The sequence below is a fragment of the Pantherophis guttatus genome, chromosome 4 (assembly GCF_059756535.1).
Source record: "Pantherophis guttatus breed Tessera chromosome 4, ASM5975653v1, whole genome shotgun sequence".
Taxonomy (NCBI): domain Eukaryota; kingdom Metazoa; phylum Chordata; class Lepidosauria; order Squamata; family Colubridae; genus Pantherophis; species Pantherophis guttatus.
In genome coordinates this window covers 66,119,239-66,136,828 of record NC_142066.1, presented here as the reverse complement: position 1 = coordinate 66,136,828, position 17,590 = coordinate 66,119,239, and the positions used below count along the sequence as shown (strand labels likewise).

The following is a 17,590-nucleotide window of genomic DNA, read 5'->3' as shown; positions in this document are numbered from 1 at the left end:
TATCTCCTGGGGTATTGGCAATTCCTGCCAGTTTGGTGTAGTCTGCAAATTTGATAAGTTCCCTTTCTATTTAAATTGTTTACGAAGATATTGAAGAGTACAGTGCCTAAAATAGAATCTTGGGGTACCCCACTGCTTACTTTTCTCCAGGTAAATATAGTTCCATTAAGGGCTACACATTAAGTACAGTTTGTCAGAAAGTAGTAGTAAGCTGTAGCCTACTTTGTCAAATGTGTACTAAAATCCAAGTATACTATATCCAAAGGATTTTGCTGGTCCACTAATTTAGTCACATTGTCAAATAATGAAATAAAGTTTGTTTGACATGATCTGTTTTTGACAAACCCATGTTGGCTATGGTACGATAGAAAATCCTGTTTTATTCTATAGAAATTCTGTTTTATTTCATAGAAATGGTAGCAGAGGATTATTTTATAGCCATACAGACATGAAAATCTTCTATTTCTTGTCCTATATCTCTCAGCCATTTCCAAGGTGTGCCTTATGTAAACCTACATATCCTCGCCTTTCATCAGCTTGGTTTGGTATAGGTTTCTAACCAAATACAGTTTATTGCTGAGATTAGCTCTTTCATGCACCTTTTATAATCCTTCTCACATTTTTTTAGCAGTTTCATATTTACCTACATGTATGGTTTTATCATCTTCTATGCTAAGAGAAATTTTGCTCTTGATTTATTTATTTATTTATTTATTTATTAGATTTTTATACCGCCCCCTCTCCTGAAGGACTCGGGGCGGTGAACAGCCAAAGTTAAAAAACATACAATATAAACAATTAAAATACGTTTAAAACAGAATTAAATCTAAAATGGCTCCCCAATTTAAAATGCCTTACCCATACCCCTATAAAAAGACGAATTTAAAATTTAAAAATTTAAAATTTCCACATTTAAAAAGGGGGAAGATTTAGGCCAGGCCAGCTTGATAAAATAGAAAGGTCTTAAGCGCGCGGCGGAAGGTGCGCAGATCCGGGATCCTACGTATCTCCGGGGGGAGCTCGTTCCAAATTGTAGGTGCCCCCACAGAGAAGGCTCTCCCCCTAGGGGCCGACAGCCGACATTGTTTGGCCGACGGCACCCGGAGGAGCCCCTCTCTATGGGAGCGTACTGGCCGGTGGGAGGCTATTGGTGGTAGCAGGCGGTCCCGTAAATAACCTGGTCCTAAGCCATGGAGCGCTTTGAAGGTGATAACTAGAACCTTGAAGCGCACTCGGAAGACCACCGGGAGCCAGTGCAGCTGGCGCAGGAGAGGTGTCACATGGGAACTCCATGTCGCTCCCATCACCACCCGCGCGGCCGCACTCTGCGCCAGTTGGAGCCTCCGAGTGCACCTCAAGGGGAGCCCCATGTAGAGAGCGTTGCAGTAATCCAGACGAGAAGTAACGAGGGCATGAGTGACTGTGTCTTGAGTTTTCTGATCTTTCTCTATCCACTCATCTGAAGGGTATTCTGGCGTAGCTTCATTTATACATTTCCATGTACTTTCCGTAGTGGGTTTCAAATTTTTTTACTACCGGTTCTGTGGGCGTGGCATGGCGGGCGTGGCAGGGGAAAGATACTGTAAAATCTCCATTTCTTCCTAATCAGCTGGGACTTGGGAGGCCCAGATTAGATGGGGGCGGGGCCAGTAACCAGTAGTTACTACCGGTTAACTACTCAAAATTTCTGCTACTGATTCTCCAGAACTGGTCAGAACCTGCTGAAACCCACCTCTGGCACTTTCCTTTATTGGAAGCATTTTCATCTTGAATTTCCAAGACTGGTAGTTTTGGTTTGTTAGATTTGCAAATGAAATCTTTGTTGCAGCTGAGTTATTGGCTATATTTTTAATCTTTTTTTCTGTTGCAGTCTTGTTCCTGTTGCTGTATCTTGCACTTATTTGCTGTAGCTGACTATGACTGGTTTGCTCTGTTCTGTGCTGAACTTTATATTTAATCTTGGCTTACTAGTGTGTTTATACTGGGTTCATCTTTGGGTACTGGGTTTGTACTGGTTTATCTCTAGGTAGTGGATTTATGCTGTTTGCACGCTTGGATGCAGTCTCTAGGTTGAAGCTGGGCCCATAACCTGTTAGATAATCCTGTTTTACTCTGTAGAAGTTCTGTTTTATTCTATAGAAGTAGTAGCAGAGGATTATTACAAAGCCATGCAGATTAAATAAAATGTACAATGTACAGTCATCATGAGCCTTGCTACTTGACTTTTAACTGTCACAAGAAACTCTCCTCAGAACAAAGGAACCATAGATTATAACCATAGATGCTAACTAAACACTGCCATCTACCGGCTGATCAATTCTGTAGTTGTTGCAATACAATGCAATACATTCTAACTTGTATTCCAACAGGTTAAAACTTTGTTTACCTCTAGGTGTTCACAGATCTTTTTCTTGATTATCTTTTCCAGGATTTTCACAAGTATTGATGCAAGGCTCGTTAAGTGCACATGAGGTATTTCAGGGTGGGGAAAGCCATGGGGGGGGGGCTAGTGATGGAACAGGCTACCTAAGGCCTCCCCAACCCACTGAAATACCTCATGCTTCCCACATATTCTTCCCCTCTCACCCAACCTGCCGCGCCAGGTCACTTACCTTTTGAAGATCTAGCAAACAGTCTCCTCTCTAGTCTCTCAGCCACATGCGCCCTTCTGCAGTCCTGTCCAGGCCTCTGTAGGCCTCGCCTGGCATATTGCTAACCGAAATGGAGCTTCTGAAGGGCGAATCCATCCCACCACTGCTACGTTGAGGCCAGGGGTGAAATGCTACCAGTTTGGACTGGTTTGCCTGCACCGGTAGTAATAAATGCTGTTGGCTCAGGTGAACCAGTAGTAAAAAAAATGCTCCCGATTCGGGCGAACTGGTATTTCAGACGATCAGCTGTGCCGCGCGATTTATATTCACTAGAAAGCAGGAAATCCTGCTTTCTAGCGAATATAAATCGCGCGGCACAGCTGTTTCCCCTTCTTGCTGTTCTACTTACCTTTGAAAACTCAAAAAAGGCTTCTTAATTCTCCTTTTTCAGCACTGCATGGTAGTGCCTGTGGTGCTCATGCATGCAAAGTGCACATTTGGCACGCACTGCACATGCACACATGAAACACATGTTTGGCATGCACTGGTAGCAAACTGGTAGCAAAGCAAACCAGTAGCAGAATTCGGAGCATTTCACCCCTGGTTCAGGCTTCCGCAGGGGCTTCCCCCTGCCTGTTGCAAGCCAAAATGGAGTTTCTGAGTGGCGGATCCACCCCCTCTGATGCTCTGTTCAAGTCTCTGTCCGCCTCCACCAGCCCATTGCAGGTCGATATAGAGTGGATCCGCTCCATTTTGGCCTGCAATGGGCCGGCCAAGGCCGTTGGAGGTCCAAATGGAGAATCATAGGGGCGGATCCACCCTTCGAAAGCTCCATTTTGGCCGGCAACGTTCAGGACGAATGTTGCAGTCTCTACAGTTGTTCATAAGGGAGAACTGCCGTGGTGCTGCAAGATTCATAGTTTCGGGACTTGTTCACAAACGCTAGGGGATGCTTATTGAGTAACGTTCGTCACAGGAACACTCATAACCCATGGATTACCTGCACTTTTAAAATTAATTTTGTTACATTTGAATTGTTTCATCCCTTATATATGAGACATGGTGGTGCAGTGGTTAAAGTGCAGTACTGCAGGCTACATGTGCTGATAGCCAGCTGACTGCAATTTGGCTCTTCAAATCTCACCAGGTTTAAGTTTGAGTCAGACTTCCATCCTTCCGAGGTCGGTAAAATGACCCAAATTGTTGGTGGCAATATGCTGACTCTAAACTGCTTAGATAGGGCTGTAGAGCACTGTAAAGCGGTATATAAGTCTATGCGCTATTGCTGTTGCTATAATGTGGTGTTTCATGTGCAATAAAGATGAACAGTTACCATTGGGGGAAGAATAAGAATGCAAGTGTATATTTTATTTAGAAGCAAAAAAGACAAACTCTTGTGGGAGGGAATTAGGTCAATGTGATAAGCTGTTTTTGATTTGTGTGGGAAGAAAGAAATATATTATTTTCCAAATATTGGGAAAGGGTAGGATAGGGCAGAAGAACCAGGATATGTTTTATCCCAAGAATTCTGAAAACTGCAATGGGTTAAGTGTTGAACCTTCTATAACAGGCAGTTCGCTGCACAGAAACATTTAATTCCCAAGGTTTTCCCAAACTGAAGGAATAAGGAGGGCATGGCTGAGAGAGTTCAAAGAACAAAAAACAGGCTACGATGCAGTCAGTAAAACATATCAATGAAGCTAATGATAGTTCTGTTCATTAACAAGATACAAGCCATCTTAAATTCTTACTCAGTCATGGTTTAGGATAACTTGTTCCTTAACCCAATCTAGTTTAGAGCTTTTGAGAATAAAATAGGAAGAAAAAGTCAAAATGGGTTATATAAATGAAAATAGAAACAAGGGAATGGATTGTTTTAAGAATAAAAAAAGAGATGATGAAATCTGATAAATACTTAGCTGGTTTTGAGTGGATTTGTGTCTTTTCCTCCCTATAGACATTCTATATCTGTGATGGCGAACCTATGGCATGCGTGCCACATGCGTGCCACATGCGTGCCACAGGTGGCATGTGTAGCCATATCAGTGGGCATGCCAGCTCAGCTATGGCGCTCATGAGCGCGCCGCCAGCTGATTTTCAGGCCTTCAGGGCCCACCAGAAGTAGGGAAACAGGCTTTTTCCTGCCTCTGGAGGGCCTGGGGGTGTGGGAGTTGGGAAGGCCCGTTTTTCTTTCTCACCTGGCTCCAGATCCTTTCTATGCATCTGGGAAGGGCGAAAACAGCCTCTCTAGGAGTCTCTGGAGGCTGGGGACAGCAAAAAATGTCACTTCCTGTCCCACCGGGAGTTGGGAAATGGGCCGTTTCAGGCCTCCAGAGGGCCTCCGAGGGAGTGGGAAAGGCTATTTTTGCCCTTCCCAGATGCATAGAGAGGATCTGGAGCCAGATGAGAAAGAAAAACGGGCCTACCGAGCCATCGCGTGCCAGGACCGGGATGTGTGTGTGTGTGTATGTTGCATGTGCATGCGCAGGGCAGGACGCATAGAATTACCGGTGTGGGCACACATGTGCACGAACCTCCCCTACCCCCCTCTCCTGGCACGCGATGACAAAAAGGTTAGCCATCCCTGTTCTATATAATTATCCTGCCATGGAAGCTGCAAGTCATTTCCAATTATTTAGTTAACGTTACCATTCCTCAAAAGCAGAGATGCATATAACTAAGTTCCAAAGATCTCTTCATTATTTAACTAAATAATAGTGTAAAACAAATTCAAATTTCTAATTTAGGATTATATGGAATATTTATAAGAAAGAAAAACAGCATTTGTAAAATTGAATTATTAAAAAAAATCATTTTGGGGATAGACAACTGGAAGTGTACATGTTGAATTTATTCCTTGAAGCAAACATTAAATATTTAGCAAGATATAATAAAATATTAATCAATGTATAATATTTTCTGCAGTGTCACTGCTGGCTCATGTTTGCTAAAATTGCAAATCATGAAATGTTGGGCAGAAATATTCCAGAGCACAGTATATTTTGTTGTTGTTGTTGTTATCTGCAGACCACTACAGAGCTATAGAACAACTGAAATCAATTCCAGGGCAAGAAATAAACAATGAGGACACTTTCCAAAAAACTTAATAGAAAAACAGTTTCCTGAATATTAATCCTATATAGCTGAGGTGAATGGGACAAGAGGCCATTCAACAGAGACTGTTAAAATGCATGGTGTTTCCCTTAAATATTATTTGGTGTAATAAATGTCAGGAACGTATAGACCAGTGATGGCTAACCTTTTTGCATCGCGTGGCAGGAAAGGGGGGGCGGGGGAGGTTCGCACATGCGTGCCTACACCCATAATTCTATGCACCCTGCCCTGCGCATGGGTGCACAACCCCTCTCCCCCTGCTCCTGGCATGCGATGGCCCAGTAGGCCCGTTTTTCTTTCTCACCTGGCTCCAGATCCTTCTATGCATCTGGGGAGGGCGAAAACAGCCTTCCCCATCCCTCGGAGGCCTCTCTAAGAGTCTCTGGAGGCTGGAGACATCAAAAAATGTCACTTCCTGTCCAACCGGGAGTTGGGAAATGGGCCCTTTCAGGCCTCTGGAGGGCCTCTGAGGTGGTGGGGAAAGCTGTTTTCGCCCTCCCCAGATGCATAGAGAGGATCTGGAGCCAGGTGAGAAAGAAAAACGGGCCTTCCCCACCAACCCCAGGTCCTCTGGAGGCAGGAAAAAGCCTGTTTCCCTACTTCTGGTGGGCCAGAAGGCCTGAAACTCAGCTGGCCGGCACGTGCATGTGCACCAGAGCTGAGCTGGTGTGCCCACTGATATGGCTACGCATGCCACCTGTGGCATATGTGCATAGGTTCACCATCACGGGTATAGACTGTACACTGATTTGGAATCAACATGAGCAGAAAACTGAGAATTCAGTTTCTGGTGATTTAAAACAAGTGGATGTATTATCTTAGGTTACCATAAAACCAGCACCTGGCTCACCTATTTTACTTCATTCATTTGACTTAACAACTTCCTGTTGAGAAGACAAAGTCATAGACATTTCTACAAGGATAACAGAGCCTCTTGTGGGCTTTACGTAAAATTTCAGGACTAAAAGCACAGCTTTTCCAATTCAGAATTCTGTTCATAAAAATATAAAATCCATTTTTTAGAAATGTCTGTTTTCCTTCATTCCCACTTCTTCAACAACCCACAATCCTACATGGAACAGTTTTCTCTACCATATTCTAATTTATATATTCTATTATATGGGGACGGTGCAATGAAAAACAGTTACTTTGAATGGTCACTAAATTAACTGTAAGTCAAGGACTACCTGTACATTTTTTTATCAATACCTACTTAATCTGTGTAACTTTGCTACTGTAAGTATGTGTTGAGTAACTACTCCAAGATACTTTCTCAGATGTAGGCACGATAAGTCTGACTCAGCATCTTTATCTAACTAGGTATTAAATTTTGTTTCCATGTGTTGTGAACTTCAGGCAAGTAGTAATTCAATTAATTGTAGTTTAATCTTTATACAAACATTCGTGAAAGTTTGCTTTCATTAGGGAGAAGGTGACTGTATTGCAAATGTGTTTTGGACTCTATTCATTGTCTATATAATTGAAACTTTTACCATCACTATTGTTCTAGTCACTATTTTATATTAGATAGCATTTATAGAACATGCTGTATATGCTGATGCCTTGTTTAAATTATTTTCTCATATTTTGCTTAATTGTAATCAACATGCCATCCTCTTTTTTCCCCCCGATGTACTTAGAACTATTACTGTTTATAGTGAATACCAAGCAAGGTATTATTTTACACTGAAAGAAAAATTCAAGATTAATTAATACATCATGATTTATTGGGAGCAACTATAGGCATATGGAATTTTTCTACTAGCAATATTTAGATACATTTTTAATAAGAAATCCATAATTTGATTACACATTATACAATAGACAAGGCACTAAAATGTACACCTACTATTAATTTTCATTATGGATTTTTTTGGAGTCTCTTTTGATGAAAAAATAAATATTACTGAACAAATCCTTCATCAAAAAATGTTATCATGAAGCCAAGATACATAACGAAGTTCCCCTTATTCTTTAAATATTTATATATAAAGCATAAGGTTCTGGTTCTAGAGACCAAATAGGGCAACAATTCATATTTGGACATAATAGCAATTTCCCATATTTTCCATTATGTATTTTGAAAAGAATTCTGTAAAAAGCAGAAACAGCTTTGGTACTAATTTGAAGAGGTACTTGTTTGAGGATATTTGAGATGGTTTCTTGCAATTTGAAGAGATTTCAAAAAGGCTCTGTAATATCCTGTTTCTCCCAAAATAAGACATCCCCTGATAATAAGCCCAATCGGGCTTTTGAGTGCATGGCAATAAGGCCAAGCGCTTATTTCAGGGTTCAAAAAAATATAAGAGAGTCTTATTTTCGGGGAAACACGGTATGCATTGTCAAATGGATAGATCCAATGCAAGTTAGAATTATTTGAATGAAGTAGACAGATTGATTGGTAGTGTCAACTCATTCTCAAATTTGGAACAAAATGGCTAAATGTAGAAGGATTTGATCCAAGCCAGTTAGTTTTTTTCATACCCAGGAAACAAATGATGGAGCTGTCCTATTTGCACCAATACTGAAGCTACACAAATGTCTTGGTTAAATGTTATATCATATATAGTGCTAAACCATAAATTCTGATGTATAAGACAATGGCTAAGCCAAACTGAACAAACCACATTTTAAGCTAGCATGGTATGCGCCACCAGCCATAAACCTACACAACCAGAACTTGGTGAATATGGTAGCAGAAACAGATACTCAACAAATTGTTATTTATATGTCTTATCTTCACAATATTGCTACTTCAAGGTTCTCTTTGCCCATGCTAATATTTGACACTTATAAACTTTAATGATAACTAGTGACAGAAATCAAGACATAGCATAATAACAATAATATGCTATAAATTATGGGACATTCACTAGAAATTGAATATAAAATGAACAAAGATCTGAACTGGTGACCCATTTAGCTAAACATACTTCGAGAGTGCTAGTCATTGCATTTAGCTTGGTCGTTCTTAACTTGTGCAGTCTGAGATGCAACTCATCTATAATGTTAGCCTGCTCTGAAATATGTAGAGACTTGAACTGAAATGATGAATCAGAACATCTATACAGATTAAATATCAGTAGTGCAAAGAGACCTCTTAGAAGTTTAAAAACTGTTAAACATACAGTTATTAAACAAATATCCATACAACTTTACCTTCATGAATGAAATTGGATAGAACAAATTGAGCCAGATATTTAGCCATTATACTAAGATATTTAGCATATTTCCAATGGAATCACAAAAAGGAAGATTGTTAACTTCAACAACACTCACTCAAAATAAAAAATTACATTTCATTGCTTGTATTAAAACAGTGGTTGACATAACCTTTGAAAAGTCCCAATTTGCTCAACCCCCTGAGTATGCTTAATGGTATCTCTTTGGATTTTGTGTTTATCATATTAGTTCCAGATATGATAGAATTAAATAATTGCATGCCTTACTTGCTCTTTCATTTTCAGCCATGTCTTAATATTGATGATTCTTTGGGTCTTTTCCCATTTATTTGGTTTTTTAAAATAATTCCCTTATTTTTATTTAGTTTGGTTTATTTAAAAATAGTAAATTAAAAAAAAAACCCAATCATAATCCCATTCAATAAGAACAGTCTGTAGATAGCTTGGAAAAGACTTTTTTCCAATATTAAATTATTAAAAATAAACAAATGCAAGTTTGGAACAAACTAAAATTCAAAGACACGATTGTTTTTATCAAATTAGACCATTGAAAAATGCTACTAAACTAACTGGAAAAATCACACAATTATTTGGAAATATATAAATAATTAAATGACACTAATTTGTTGTGTAAAATTATGATTTCATTAACTTTTAACTTGCTTCTTTTGTAGGTAAAGGTAAACTTAGAATATATAAAAATTAATTTCTTCTTCTTTATAATACTGGAAATAATAATCGGGTCTTAGTATTTTGTATGCTCAAGAAAAGTAACAAATATGATATCTAAAACATAATCCAAGTCACTGAAGCTGTAAATGTAACTTCAATGCATGTGCTGAATGCATGGTGAAATCTCTTATCCAGAATTTTCTACTATAAGTGGCATAATGTCCAATGATTAGAAAAAAAATAAAATAAATGTATGCTATGGAAATATATAGTATATTCATACCAGTAACAAAATTTAATTTACTTAGTGCAAATTTTGAACTATAGTTTGCACTGATTTTTTTGATAATAGATTTATATTAAAATGAAGTTAGTTGCTTTAAAAACTCCAATGGTTTTTGCCTTTTAGTCTAAGCCAAAACCAAAAAATACAAAAAATAAATTGTTTTGGTTTTGCCCATTTTGTTCTATAAAGGATGAGACTCCACTGCTTTAACTAAATTCAACACACAAGCTAGTCAACAAGCAAATGTTTAAATTCTGGATTCAGGTTGTTCACAACATTCACCTATAAACCTGGATAAGAAAGCAGCGTCCTTTTGTTAATTTAGAATTACCCAAAAGGAGAACAGAATAAGTAATTAAAAATATGTTAGGGTGGTTGTATAGCTATGAGGTTGTTCCTTCAGAAATGAACTGTGCCTCCCTTTTGTTTTACTGGTAGCTTTCTATGAATAATAACTTTACCCTACTATTCAGATATTTAAAAGATTTGGTAATGTTCTTAATAAACTTCAAGCCAGTGACCAGCAGAAATGCACGGAGTGAAAAAAAATTTTTCTAGAAATTTCCAGAAGGAAATTATTTCGGATTTATTGGAAACCCAATGAACACAACAGAATTCCTACTCTGAAAAAATGCTAGTCCCTACCATCTCTGCTGATTAATCTGAAATAATGCTACATATGAATTGTGGACATTCTAGGCTACTAGCTATTTTAAAGTTAGAATAGTTTTCTTTCTATTTCATATTATATTTGTTTCCTTCAACTCTTTTTAATCTTTTCAAAGGTAAAAGCTCTACAAGGCTTGCTTCAAACATTATGTGCCTCTAAACCTGTGTCCAGTAATATCTGTGTACATAGTAGCAGGAAGCCACAAACATTCACAAGCAGTACTTGCATAAAATTAATAAATTGCAAACTCTATATGCATTTACTTTGGATAAAACATTCATAGGACTAGGCTGCAAATAGAAGTGGGCTATTTCTTTTTACTGCAGGCCAGATGCCAGGGTGAGTTTTACCAGCTAGTGGGCTGATTGTGCCATGCAGTGCAAATCAAGGGCAATAGACTAGATGATCTATCAGGACAGAAGTGAAGGCAGAAAGGGGGGAACACACATTTCTAGTATTCCACAATTATAACTATGACTGAACAGACGGCTAATCAGACAGCTGTTGGAAATCTGAATTCCTTTTCTTGTACAGCAATTGCTGTATTATCGCCCTTTTTACCTTGCTTGATAATTCAACTGAGTCACTCTTCAAGTCTTAGAAACTGTACCTTAAGATACATTCATCATTAAATAATTAATTGAAAAATTCAGCTACAAAAATAAAATAACATAAAATACCCAATTGGATTGAGCTGGCTACCATGGAAAAGAGTGGGTTTATTGGGCATACCTGGAAATTCCATTAAAAAGTTAGATGAACATTTTGCCTCCAAAAATATGGAGATTTCTTTGTTGTTTTATTAAATGAAAACCTACCTAAACTCTACTTTAGGTATTTAGTGATATTTGTTCATAGCCAACAATTACACTGTCGTTCTAAATACAGGAACTGAACCTAATTCTCAAACTATTTTCTGATGATCAAGTTACGTCAGTCTAATGAATCACCAGCTTCTGCATGTACTAGGGTGAATTAGGGAATGGCCTGTTAAAAGATGATACAGGCCATTCTTTTGTAACAGTCTGAAGTTTCCTTTCCCAGTACATTTTTTTTTTGTTTAACACTTCCATCTTGATTCTGTGTTCTTCTTCCGCCATTTCACATTCCCTTTCTATCTGTTGAATTTTTGCCACATGCACTTCATTCATTTGGATCAGTTGCAATTGTAAAATAGACATTTGCTGATGGTGTTCCTCTTCATGCATCTTTTTCAAATCACTTTCTTGAGCAGCTTTATTTCTGAAGTTTTTATTTCCAGTTACTCTGACTGCTGAACAGGAAGGCTCAGACTGTGAGGTACCTTCACATACCTGGAAATGTACAAGTCCTTTCTCTTCATCACATGATTCTTTGTTAATAACACTGAAAGATTCTGGGAAAATACAAGAAACAGTTAAAAACTGTATGTTTCATCAATTGTTTATAAGATGCATTTACATTAAGTGATTACTATGATTTTCAAAGCTGTATTTTTGAAAAAAAGAGAGGCCTTTTTACCATTATAAATTGTCCAATTGCAGCATGCTTTCTATAACTTTTTAATAAAAAAAAAATACTGCTAAAACATTATACAAATTTGTACATAGTCATATTTAAAATAGTACCCTTTGTACAGAAGATTATTATTAATAATTTAAAAATCTAACTAATTGGGAATTAAATATATGACATCAAAAGGCAAGTTAAATTTTTAAAACCAAAATTTTAAAAAATTAGTAAGAAATTACTTTGAAAGAACTTTTGACTCCACTGTCAAAGATTTTCTCTCTCGTCTACTTTGAGATAAAAACATGGTGATGATGCTTTAGCTAAGACACAATTCAGGACCGATCTTGCTGTTTTCACTGCTACAAGCAGTGAATTATGTGTCACTAATTATTCAGTGAATTGTATATGTGATTTGCTTACACTTTGAAAACTGATGTCATTATACAGATACCAGTGGATAAATGTAGTGGAAATATCCTATCTATTTTTGAAATAGGAAAAAAAAAGATTAATGCAGGTCACTAGATTATGACTGTACCTTGATTGGAAGTTTCAGGCTGATACTCAGAATCTTCTTCTGGTGGAGTCTGTAAAAAATATACTTGGTCTGGTATCATGTTGGTGATCTTCTCTTTTCCTAGGATGTGATTACTTATAAGTGGACTAATGCATCTTTTTACCTTATCTCGTCTTTCATGTGCCATTATTTTCTTTGTCCGAGCCTTTATGTTCTCCCAACATTTTTTCAACTGCTTGAAATCTCGGAGTGATACATTTGGTTGGGAATTATATTCATGAGCAAGGGCCTGCCAGGTCCGTTGTTTCAGTGCAATAGTCCTTGCATCACTCTTTTTACACTCAAGTACATACTTATATTTCTCAACTAATGCCAGCAGCACACTCTTCTCCACTTCAGAAAAGTATTTGGCAGGCTTTATTACTTCACTGTTTTGCATTTTCTGTCAATTCTCTGGGATATCAAAGCAAGCTGAAAGTCAATAGGAATGGTTTAGATTTGGAAATATGAATCATTTTAAAGTCTCTACATTTGAATCATAAAATGTAATTTTCACATATTCAAAAAAATACTCACACACACACACACACACACACACACACACACACACGATTCAGCCAATTTGTACGATCATTAACTGGTGAGTTCAAACAAAACTTGGTGTAATTTCAAATGATTTGTCACTTACTACCACTACAAGATGTTGTCATAGTCGCTTGCTTTGTTATTCTAAAATATTTTAAAATACATGGAAAATAAAACATCTCAGTTCCAGTTAGCCACAAAATGGCAGGCAATATAGCTCTGAATACTAGCAAAGGATGGCCATTGTTCTTCATGTCCTAATAACAAGCTTCCAAAGGGCATCTAGTAAACAATCACTACAGACAGAAATATGTACTAAAAGGTCTTTTAGGCTAAACTCCTTTTCTAAAAAACAAAATTAAAATATCAGCTATCAAATAATTGTGCGATAGGGTTCAATATTTCTCTTATACCTTATTTTGGAAAAGATACAAATTCTATTACAGAATAGAATATTCTAAAGAAATAATATATTCACATTTCATCATTTGAGTGAATTCTTAGAATGTATTTTAAAAAGAGATACATGAAATTTTGAAGCAACTTGAATATTCTGCTATTTGTAATTTTTTAATTTCATTCGAAGGAATTTACTATCATGAAATAACAGATATTTTATTCAAAAGTGTCTATTTAATGTTACAAATTAAATTTGTAGTTAAAGATGCTCAAGTAAGGTATGTATCTAACGCAACCTACTGCAATAGCAGTGGTAAATTATCACATAGCAAAAACAAATGAATCACAATAGGTTTATATCTGGATTTTCTTGGATGATTAATCAGTCCCAAAACTGATTTCCCAAAATCTGAAAGTGTTTATAAGTGGAATTATTAATATTTACTGTCTTCTTGCTCTCACTACTGACAAGCATGCCTGGCCTAGTCTTTTGAAGCAGCTGCTGGGAACTCAAGACTGTATTCTTGTTCAGTGTGGCAATCTCTTTGTGGAAAGAAGGCTTCATGAAGCCAGCAGATGCCTCACGGAGAGTTAGTTCACTCATACATCATCTGAAGCAGCAGAAGGTCAACTGAATAAGGTGGAGCACAGGGCCACAAGGATGGCTTTTATTACAGAACTTGTTGGATGGCTGGGAGTTTATACCACACTTTGGGCTTGGAGCGGTTTTGTCTTTGCATTGCTGGGCTTGGAGTGATCAGAGGTCCAGCAAGGTACATATGCCCAGAATACTTGCTGGACCTTTGCCTGACCGCTACCTATTTTAAATACAATGAAGGTTTCTACAGACAAAAACATGGCTATGCCATGGGTTCATCTGTGTTCCCATTGTGGCCAATCTCTACCCGGAAGAGGTAGAAATTAAAGCCCTAACTCCTTCACAGGAATTCTATCCACTCACTGGCAGTATAGGTAGGTAGACAATACTTGAGTCAAGATTAAAACACAGGAATTAGAAGCCTTCATCAAACACAACCATTCTGTGGACAGATACATTAAGTTCACTTTGGAAGATGTTAAGGATAATAGTTTCACCTTCCTGGACTGTGCATTACACATTAAGGAAGACAGAAGCTTTAACACCAAAGTTTACAGAAAATCCATACACAGAGATCAGTATATACATTTTGATTTTCAGCACCCACTAGAGCACAAAATGGAAGTGATCAGAACCCTACAACACTGGACTTAAAGTTTGTCAACCAGTAAAGATGGAAAAGAAAAAGAATTAAAACATGTCGAGGAAGTTCTCAGAACTTGTGACTAACCCAACTGGACCTTCATCAAATAATAATAAAAAAAAGAACCAGCAGGAACTCCTCCATAACAGACAAAGAAGAGAACAACAAATGAAGCAATGTTGTCATTCCATACGCTGCAGAAATATCTGAAACGGTCAGGAGCATTTTTAACCAATACAATATACATACATGCTCTAAACCAAAAAATATACTAAGGCAGAAGCTTGGCCACCCCAAGGATAAATCATCCAAACACAAACTGAACAATGTGATATATGCAGTACAATGCAGTGATATATACAAATATATACAGATCTGTACATTGGAGAAACAACACAACCACTCAATAAACATATGGCACACGTAGAAAAACAAATCCACCAGGATAAGATCCAGTAGTCCATCTGCATCTCAAAAGAGGTCACTCTTTTGAAGACAGCAAAGTTCACATTCTGGATAGAGAGAACCATTGGTTTGAAAGAGGGGTCAAAGAGACCATCTACATTAAGACTGAACAGTCCTCTCTCAACAGAGGGGGAAATATATGACACCACCTATCTCCTGTTTACAACACAGTCCTTTCAGCATTTCCAAGAAGGTTTCACACCCATTTGCACTATTCAGGTGTCCCTGGGAGCACAAAACAAACCTCCAAGTGGCCTCAACGACTTTCAGAAAGAGAGTTAACAACCAGATGACTGCAATGAATATAAATCCTTCCTCCTCCACCATTCAGTCAGAACTGAAAAAACTTCTTGGATGAGAAGCGAAATGTCTTCAAGAAAAAACATAGTCCAGTTGCCTTTTGAAAAAAAAAGCACCTTTGGGATATCCTTTATCAGTTTCAGATGAAAGTATGATTAATATATAATAATTCTATTGAAGCCAATAGAATACCACTTTAATCTATTTGGTAAAAAAGTAAAAACCTTTGAGTAAAATTTATTTCAGAAATTTCCGGGGCTATTATAGCAAAATCCATTTCCACATCCAGCAAAAATGACTGATTTCAGTTTTCTAAATATATCAAGGGCTGATATTCAATTACTAATTGATGCTGGATAAATAATTCTGGGAGTCTTAAAGTTGCAAGGTTGAACACATCTGATTTAGAGTGTTAATTAGTAATCTAATATCAGTTTGATGGCTTTTTATAAAATCAGAAGATGAGTAATCAAAGGTAATGCCAGCTATAATTTACATGCCAGAATTGTTATGAATATTTTTGCAGAAAAATTTAGTAGAAAATCAGAGAGTAACTTGCATAATCAACAGGATCTTTCAAGCCTTCAAAATTAGTTATGTAAACTTTACTAAATGAAACTACAGTAAAGCTATAGAAGAAATTTTACAATATTTAAAATGATATTTTATAATAAGCCTCCAATTGAACTAAGTATGTAAACTAATTCCTTTTCGTGTTTCAATATATTTAATAAGCTATAATTTTTTTGGAAAAGAAAAGTATGGGTATATAGTCAGTGAAAATATGTAATCTTAGGAAGGGCTGTATTATATAAAAATATACATTTGATTCAATATTACATAATAAAAATATTTTTAATGTTGACTTATTCAGTCAAAATATTATCAATTTTATCCTGGGATATTTAATAGTAACAATAATATCAGATTGTTTCTTGATCTTATCATTTAATAGTATAAATACTATCAGAGTAGTATCATATTTTTTCAGTTGAAACTAATACAGAACTATACTTGATACCGTGTTTCTCCAAAAAGAACGCCGGGTCTTATTTTCTTTTGACCCCCGAAAAAACTGCTAGGCCTTCTTTTTGGAAGGTTCTAATTATTGACTCACCTCATGCTTGTGGCACTGACAGTCCTGTCTAGCAGGAGTTCACTTCTTCTGCAACTGCTTGCACGCATCACCCTGGCCTCTGTTTTGCCTTTGGATGCCTGCCAGAGGGCATCTGCAGCTGATAACAGAGCTCTGAATCGATCCAGAGCGCGTTATCGGCTGCAGATGCCTTCTAGAAAGCCCTCTGCAGCCCATTAGTTCCAGATTGATCCAGAGCTCTGCTATTGGCTGCAGATGTCTTCCAGCAGGCATCCGAAAGTGAAACGGAGACTAGGGCAATGCGTGTGAGTGGCAAGTGGCCACAGAAGACGACGAGGCAGGTGTCGGATGTGCGAGGCCTGGTAAGTAGGGCAACTGCACCCCCATTTTTTACCTGTGTGCCTTGCCCCACCCCATACCCCGGGATGGATGGGGTCTTGATTACAGCTAATTTTGTGGGTGGGTCTTAATTTGATTGTATGCGCTCAAAAATGTGGTAGGCCTTCTTTTCAACGTGGGTCATCTTTTTGGAGAAGTGCGGTATTACCACTCTAGTGAAATTCTGGAAAGGAATACAACCATAATCATTTCATAGGCTCTGATTTTTTTAAAAAAAACCCTCTCTGTCAAAAGACCAATATTAGTTATAAACTTGCCCTTTATTTTTAATATTTATTTTAATATTTAATATTATACATTTTTTTCTTTTTATATTTGTTAAAGTCTGGGCAAATGTTATCAGGTATAGATAATAACATTGAATATTTGTTGATCTACAAATATACATTTTTTTAAAAAATGTATCGTTTATGCTGTTATTTCCTTCATAGTTTTGGCTGTGAATAATTGCCTTGTTTATTCATACAGCTCTAGCTTTTGTCCCTTATTGGTGGACCTCCTGAACAACCACCCACAGCCATGCAATTGTACTGTGATTTGGTTAGTGATCTGGGCACTTGGTGACTGGCTCATAATTACAAT

General features: G+C 37.4%; 2 protein-coding genes across 5 annotated transcripts in view; one reads left to right on the top strand and one right to left on the bottom strand.

Moving 5' to 3' along the window:
• PDCD6 (programmed cell death 6) overlaps positions 1-17,590 on the top strand; it is a 96,592-nt gene that overhangs the window by 57,821 nt on the left and 21,181 nt on the right. The window lies entirely within an intron of this gene.
• MSANTD3 (Myb/SANT DNA binding domain containing 3) overlaps positions 7,411-17,590 on the bottom strand; it is a 28,195-nt gene continuing 18,015 nt past the window's right edge. For all 3 annotated transcript variants that reach the window (XM_034416394.3, XM_087892341.1, XM_034416395.3), the window contains 2 exons: positions 12,545-12,994; positions 7,411-11,890 (listed from right to left, as the gene is read on the bottom strand). In XM_034416394.3, coding sequence (XP_034272285.1) covers positions 11,481-11,890; positions 12,545-12,962 — 828 coding nt within the window. In that variant the 5' untranslated portion in view covers positions 12,963-12,994 and the 3' untranslated portion in view covers positions 7,411-11,480. The remainder of the gene's footprint in view (positions 11,891-12,544; positions 12,995-17,590) is intronic.